Source organism: Cololabis saira, chromosome 20, assembly GCF_033807715.1.
Source record: "Cololabis saira isolate AMF1-May2022 chromosome 20, fColSai1.1, whole genome shotgun sequence".
Classification (NCBI taxonomy): Eukaryota; Metazoa; Chordata; class Actinopteri; order Beloniformes; family Belonidae; genus Cololabis; species Cololabis saira.
The window spans coordinates 24,123,515-24,131,822 of NC_084606.1; the positions used below are offsets into that span (position 1 = coordinate 24,123,515).

Sequence of the window (8,308 nt, forward strand, 5' to 3'; positions counted from 1 at the left end):
GTTGTAGGGCTGTCTTGGTTGACACGCCTCTGCGACATTGCATGGAGGAAGGGGACAGTGCCGCTGGAGTGGCAAACCGGGGTGGTGGTACCTCTCTTTAAAAAGGGGGACCGGAGAGTGTGCTCCAACTATAGGGGGATCACACTTCTCAGCCTCCCCGGTAAAGTCTACGCCAGGGTACTGGAGAGGGTACAGACTTGTTCCCGGTGCATGTTGGACTCCGGCAGGGCTGCCCTTTGTCACCGGCCCTGTTCATAATTTTTATGGACAGGATTTCTAGGCGCACCCAGGGGCCGGAGGGGATCCGGTTTGGGAACCACAGGATTTCGTCTCTGCTTTTTGCGGATGACGTTGTCCTGTTGGCTTCATCGGACCGGGACCTTCAGCATGTGCTGGGGCGGTTTGAGGCCGAGTTCGACGCGGCAGGGATGAGAATCAGCACCTCCAAGACCGAGGCCATGGTTCTCCACCAGGAAAGGGTGGCGTGCCTTCTCCGGGTGGGTGGAGAAGTCCTGCCTCAGGTGGAGGAGTTCAAGTATCTCGGGATCTTGTTCACGAGTGAGGGAACGATGGAGCGGGACAGACGGATCGGTGCAGCGTCCGCAGTTATGCGGTCGATGTACTGGACCGTCGTGGTGAAGAAGGAGCTGAGTCGAAAGGCGAAGCTTTCGATTTACCGGTCAATCTACGCACCTACCCTCACCTATGGTCATGAACTTTTGACCGAAAGGACGAGATCGAGGATACAAGCGGCCGAGATGAGTTTCCTCTGCAGGGTGGCCGGTCTTTCCCTTAGAGATAGGGTGAGGAGTTCGGTCACCCGGGAGGAGCTCGGAGTCGAGGCGCTGCTCCTTCACATTGAGAGGAGTCAGCTGAGGTGGCTTGGGCATCTGTACTGGATGCCTCCTGGACACCTCCCTAGGGAGGCTTGCCAGGCATGTCCCTACGGGAGGAGACCCCGGGGAAGACCCAGGATACGCTGGAGAGACTATGTCTCTCGGCTGGCCTGGGAACGCCTCGGACTCCCCTCGGAAGAGCTGGAGGAAGTGTCTGGGGTGAGGGAAATCTGGGCATCTCTGCTGAGGCTGCTGCCCCCGCGACCCAGGAACGGATAAGCAGTGGACGATGGATGGATGGAATATGGCCTTGCTCCCTCATATCTCTGCAATGTTTTAAATCTCCTTTTGCTAGAGGTTCCATAGATGAGGGTGAAAAAGTGGGGTGCTTTTGCAGTAGCTGGTCCTAAACTCTGGAGCACATTGCCCCTTGAGTTATCGTCCTTCACTGACCCGCCTCAATTCAAATCAGAACCAAACCCTTTTTTTATTGATTTATTTTATACTTTTATTTCTTTTTCATTGGATTTTTTTACTGGAATGTTTTTATTATTCTTAGTAGTTCAACAGAGGTTGTTTTAAAAGTGCTATACTAATAAAGATTAGTTGATTTGATTGACACAGATCTCTTACAGCCCCATGTTTATCTGTTCAACCAAGTACAAACACCATGGGAACACAGAGCAATCATACAGAAGAGAGACAGCTTCTGTGTAAGAGAGGTAAACATGCTTTCTTTTAAAATGTTTAAATGATTCCCACAAAAGCTTCAAGCAACATTTTAAAGATTGTAGCTAAAAGGAAAGAAGACTGTGTGGATCTAGTGGTGTAAGCTGGAGATCTTCCATCGTCCTGATCATGACAATCCTCAAACACAACCTTATCCAAAAGGAAAGTCAAAGCTTGGTTTTGGATGGTTCTTCCAAGTGGACAATAATCCCAAAAATACCACCAAATTATTGTGGCTGATAGTAAAAGTATTGAAGCGAAACATAACAAAGTAAGGACTTCAGGTGTGTTGAAACTTTGTGTCCGTCATAATCAATCATCACAAACCCGCACTAAAAAAAGAGTGTAGTGACTATCTTTACACTTTCTTTTCTTCTTTTGCTACACTTGTTACTCACTTCATGACTGTATTGCAATGACGACAGGAGATTGTTTATGCGTTGAGTATGGCAACAGAACATCAACAGAACGGTAAAACACTGTGTTGCTCCACCGTCACTCGTTTATTCAATGACTCACAAAAAACACAGCCCACTACGGAAGCCCCACAGGCCCAAACTACAAAAACCGTTAAGGCAAAACAAACAAATCTCAGTAGTGAAATTTAAGTATTAATCACATTAATCAAGTATAAAATAATAGCTCTCAAAATTTAAACTGAAATATATTACCTCTGTGTAAACAAGTCCTATTATGCAATAAAAAAGTTAAATTATAAGCTATACATGGCGCTTACAAAGAGATTTGAGGTAATCTGAGCTACTGCAGCTGCTGCAACCAGCCGCTACGTAGTGTTACAGTAGAATATATGTTACTGTTGGGGGAAGAGATTCTGTTTTAAAATAGTCCATTAATAAGCCTCCAAAGACAGTTATCATCCACGAACTTCCAGCAGCTTTTCCAGGAGGGTACCAGGATGTTCCCTGGCCAGCCAGGAGATTTAGTCCCTCTGCTTTTACAACAGACCTTTAACAGGGAAGATTGACGTTATTGACATTATAATCTGCAGACTGAACATTGACCGAACTGTATTGTGTTAGCGTTAATACCTTCACAAGCATAAGATGATGTGTGTTTGTATAGGTAGTTTGTTATTCAGGTGGAACAAGGATGTTAACAGATGTAGATGTTGAGTGTCAACGAAAAAGCACATTTTAGTGTGTGTGTGTGTGTGTGTGTGTGTGTGTTGCAGCAGGGAGGTGAAAAAGAGGATAAAAGGTAACACATGAACAGTGACTCAAATGAGAACACGACTCTTCATCGGAGCAAACGCAGATTTCAAGGTGAGATCACAATGTTAAGTTTGTGAGAAAATTAAAAACAAATTAAATTATAAAATTAATAGTTTTATTCGTATACTTTTTTCCACTCGTATTTATCATGTATTCATTGCAATACACTGTAAATGTAGTACGCATTTAGTGAAAAAAATTATTTTATGCACCAAATGTGAACATGTTTAATCCTTTATTTTCAGATGACGTGTTTCCTTCTACTGGCGATGTTGGTGGTGTGTGCTTCAGCTCTTGAAGGTGGTGCTTTTGTCTGTTTCACCTTAGAAGGAGATCTAAAGGAAATTTTGAAAGTGAAGGAGCTTTGAAGGAATTATTTGTCTTTTCTTGTCATTCTATAGACAGTATCTAATGTTTTTATTTTATGTTACAGCTTAAAATAAAGAAATTAACCTTTAGCTTTCATTAAAATTGTAGAATAATAAGAGAAAAACATGAAAAAGGTCAACACATAGTCAAATATCAGGGGGCCGTCCTTGGGGCCGGGCAGATCGGCGAGACGGTCGTTCTCGGGACTGAGCAGACGGGTCAGAGGGTCGTTCTTGGGACTGTGCGCGGGGGCGTTCTCGGAACTCAGCCCTTGGCTTCGTGGGACATAGAACCCGAAGGGGCGGCTTCGGGGCAGACAGAATCCGAGGGGCCGGCTACGGGGGACAAAGAGTCCGAGGGGCCGGCTGAGGGGGACACCGGGTCCTCGACGCCGGCTGAGGGGACACCGGGTTCCCCCGGAACTGGAACAGGAACTGATGCGTCCGGGACTACCGCCGGAGCAGGAACTGATGCGTCCGGGACCACCGCCGGAGCAGGAACTGATGCGTCCGGGACCACCGCCGGAGCAGGAACTGATGCGTCCGGGACCACCGCCGGAGCAGGAACTGATGCGTCCGGGACCACCGCCGGAGCAGGAACTGATGCGTCCGGGACCACCGCCGGAGCAGGAACTGATGCGTCCGGGACTACCGCCGGAGCAGGAACTGGTGCGTCCGGGACCACCGCCGGAGCAGGAACTGATGCGTCCGGGACTACCGCCGGAGCAGGAACTGATGCGTCCGGGACCACCGCCGGAGCAGGAACTGAGGCGTCCGGGACCACCGCCGGAGCAGGAACTGATGCGTCCGGGACTACCGCCGGAGCAGGAACTGATGCGTCCGGGACTACCGCCGGAGCAGGAACTGATGCGTCCGGGACCACCGCCGGAGCAGGAACTGATGCGTCCGGGACTACCGCCGGAGCAGGAACTGATGCGTCCGGGACCACCGCCAAAACAGCTACAGGGCGAGGTGCGTCCGGGACCACCGCCGGAGCAAGAATAGGGGGTGGCGCTGACGTCGTTTCCCCTGGGGTTGAACACACCTGGGCCCCCCTCGAGCCAGGCGTGTTCCCCAGAAGGGGAGAAGAGGCTGGGGAGCGTCCGGGACCACCTCGGGAAAAGGAAGAGGTGCGTCCAGGACCCCCCACCGGAACAGACTGGGTCTGGCGGCAGGTCCCTGTCCTCTTCGCCATACGGTGACAGAACTCCACTTGGTCACCGTAGAAGAACTCCCACAGATCCACACTCTTTCCTGGTGGGTCCATGCTGGCTGGTCCATTCTATTATGTTATGTTGTTCGGACCCAGATGTAGGAGAGAGCAAGAGGCCGGACGCAGGAGTTCTCAAAAGCAAAGATTTATTAACTCCAACAAAAAGCGCTGCTTGGCAGGATGGCAAAAACCTGGAACTGGGATCAAAAATTACCAAACACATGGGAAACACGGAGGGAGGAAACAATATGGACCAGCAGGGAGCAGGTGAAAGACAAGACTAGATATACACAAGGGATAACGAGACACAGGTGCAAACGATCAGGGCAGATGAGAAACAGGAAGGTCAAACCAGAACTTAAATACAAGGACACAGACTTCAAAATGAAACAGGAAGGGTGAAACCCTGACACTGTTCATGTAAACAGTATAATAGTGTACGAACGTGATAAACGTGCACTGATTCGTCCACTGCTTTGAAGTTTTCTTTTAAATTCTTTAAAAATGTAAAACAACTTATTTCATTTTCTTTTCTTTTCTCCAGATCTGTCAGGAAAGATGTTCACCTTCCCAGCGGAAACAAACTCCGATCATGTGAAGTTGATCACGACGAAACAGAATTTCGGTGTTGTAACCGTCTGTCACAGGTCCGTATGAAAGCAGAACCCGCTATATCTTCATCACTGAGATGTTCGCTCTAATAAACAATTCATTTGTTATCTTTTAAGATCCATTACAGACCTCAAAAGAGACCACTCCCTGTTTTCTTTGGCCACCCCCTCTACTGCTAACGACTTCCTGATTTTCTGGGATGAAGGCAAACAAGAGGTTTCGCCCCATATCAGGGATAAAAGGGTAGGGTTTGGAGGTTTCGACTACAAACCAAACACCTGGCACTCCATCTGCAGCACATGGGACTCTACGTTTGGAGTGGTGCAGGTGTGGGTCGATGGACAACCTTCCATTCGGAGATTTATCAGCTCTGGATCAAACATCATTGGGCAACCTTCGATTATTTTAGGACAGGTAACGTTCTCTACTTAACCTCACCGGTCTCCACAAATCAGTTTGATTTATTTTGTAATCGTCTGTGTAGGTTCCTAAGTAATGAAGCCATAAGCTTGATGTTCTCCTCTTCCTGTTACAATCCATTAATGGCAAAAAAAAAGAAATGGATCCTCTCGGTTAGGTTCATCAGTTTACTTTAAAAAAAACAACAAAAAAACAATACAGACATGAATTTTCCACAAATAAGGAATAAAAAGATCAATTTGAAAGAGGTCAACAAACTGTGTGGCTCCACTCCACTTGCCCGACCGACTACTGTGACAACCACACCTGAAACCCAAACTCTCTAACGAGTAATTAAATATGCAAATTTGCTAGAAAGCTTTCGTTCAGTCTCTTATATCACAAATCCTTACACATGAGAATTCTTATCTTTAAGCTTATCATCATGCACACACATTCTTATGTTTTACCATGAACTTATTATCCTGTAAATATTTGACCTGTAAGTAGTACCTTTTTATCTTAATACACCTAAATTACCTTTGGAAACATGAACTGAAATGACCCTCCTAAACTGAATTTAGGCATCTACAGCTTGTTTAGATGTAAGATGATTTATTGGATGATGAAACCTTTACTTGCCATCTCATCTGCAGGAACAAGATTCTCACGGCAGTAGGTTTGACACTAAACAGTCTTTTGTTGGCATGATGTCTGATGTCCACATGTGGGACTACGCCCTGTCCGCCTGCGAAATCCAGAACTACATGAACAGCCAGAGCTTCACTCCAGGAAACGTGCTGAACTGGAGGGCGCTGGACTACAAAATCGTTGGCAACGTGCTCAAAGAAAACCAAGACATACTTTGTGACTTAACTTCCAAAATGACGGCGGCGTAAGTGTCGGAGAAGGTGGCGAGTCATAACTTTTATGTTTCATGTCCTGTATAAAGGATAAGTTACAAATACTAACAACTTGTGTTGAATCATTAGCTTCTGGTGGATGAGTTGATTTCCTTAAGTCTCTTTCCCTTCAATAAACATATGAAAGCATTATTGCAAGTGTTCTGTGCATTTTATGTTTCAATGTCATAGATACATCATTTTAATATAACTTTAGTTGTGCAGTAAACGTAACTGCTCCAAAGTGCAGTTAGAGGTCTAAGGAAGTTGAACTGACTCGATCAAAGTGAGCCATAAATAGGTGTTTTGCTATTTAAAGGGAACAAAGGTGATATTCTCTAAGGCAGTGGTTCTCAAATGGGGGTACGTGTACCCCTGGGGGAACGTGAAGACACTCCAGGGGGTACGTGAGATTTTAAAATATACATATATTTAAAAAGTAGCATCCATGCAAAAATCCTTTAAAAATAAATATTTCATAAATAATTGAGGAAAATATAAGTCTAAATTCATAAAATGAATTTTATCTTCAGGAGTAGGCTATTCAACTTATTATCCTAAAACCCCAAAGTATCCACCACACCAGGATGGTTCCACCTAACCTGTCAATCACCTGGCTTCACCTGTCAATCACTTGGACCAACGATGGAGTCGTGGTTGAAGCGTAGCAGCAATATTTTTATGTTTAATAAATCAGTTTCTGATGGCACAGTGCTCTATTTAAGGTCTTTTTTTTTTTACAACCAAAAGTGCTTTGCGCTGGTTAGGGGGTACTTGGCTGAAAAAATATTTCACAGGGGGTACATCACTGAAAAAAGGTTGAGGACCCCTGCTCTAAGGTATTAGTTTTCTAAAGAGCCTCAGCTTTCCACTTCTTTTTTTCTTTTTTGCTATGTAAAACCCTCTCATGGTATCAAACTTGCATAACAGCGGTGGTTTTTCATTAGGGCGACACACCACCACAAAGTAAAGTATTGTTACAGTTGTGACTGTTACAGTCGTGGTGAAAACAATCAAATGGTTCTTACAGGGTGCAGCCATTTTGCACGGGAAGCCGACAGGAACACGCCAAAGTTAGCTTTGGCCACTAGCTCCTTCAGCCGAACCCTGCCAGGAATACGGGGAGAGCTGCCAGCAGATTTACAGCAGAATATTACGTTTCACTGGACATCAAAAATTACTGTCGCGTTTAGTACAAGCTGCTGATTGCTTTGCAAAGTGCGGTAAAATGACAATTAGGGATGAGGAAGTGAGAAAGCTAGCCACTGGCTGCGCCGACTGTCTATCAATCGTTCACTAGAAATAACTGCATTGCTTTGTATAAACTGTCCTGGTGTAGTACAAAAAATCCACTTCCCTCAGAGTTGTTATGGGTGAGAAATCAAACAGGGGGTTTGGGGTGAGGGGTGGCATCTGCTGCAAGTCTGAAATGAGAAACACAAGAAAACACACAACGGGCAAACAGGCCTTTGGAATCTGCAAGAGAAAAAACAAACAGAACAGACAAACAGAAATGGGAACAAGCAGAGACACAAACAGCAACCATTCCAGGTCTCTAAAACTAAATCAAGACTAGGCTACTGCGATTATCTTTCCCCAAAACTGTGGAGTGAGTATGTAGGTGAATGAGCAGGTGTGTATGTCCGTGTAACTGTGTGTGTGCAAAGTGAAAACAAGGCTTTACCTGAACTGCAACTATAGTGGAGGAGGGAGGGCACAACCACGCCACCCGAGAGACCAGAACCTGACAAGGAAGAAACCCGAACCCAGGCCACCAGCAGCCACACGGAGGACCAGGGGAGGGCGGGAGGAAACCCCCCGCCAGCAAGGCCCGCCCCCTCCCAGCGGCGACAGAGGGATGCCCCGGGTGGAGCCCCCATGACCACGGGAAGAGGCAGCCAGGAAACCCATGGTGATAGACCAGGACCCAGCCGAGCACCAGCCACCCGACATAGGCAGATCACGGGGCCAAGAGGGCCACACCCTCCAGGCCTACAACCCCCACCCGGCAAAAAGC

The 8,308-nt window shown here is 46.5% G+C and overlaps 1 protein-coding gene across 1 annotated transcript; it reads left to right on the forward strand.

Annotated features, from left to right (window-relative positions):
* The first annotated feature begins 2,749 nt into the window (after nt 1-2,749).
* Nucleotides 2,750-6,444, forward strand: LOC133420172 (C-reactive protein-like). The gene is made up of 5 exons (XM_061709769.1): nt 2,750-2,848; nt 3,043-3,097; nt 4,923-5,025; nt 5,107-5,404; nt 6,046-6,444. The coding sequence occupies exons 1-5, from the start codon at nt 2,807-2,809 to the stop codon at nt 6,286-6,288; spliced, it is 741 nt and encodes a 246-aa protein (XP_061565753.1). The 5' UTR covers nt 2,750-2,806; the 3' UTR covers nt 6,289-6,444.
* Nucleotides 6,445-8,308: the final 1,864 nt, after the last annotated feature.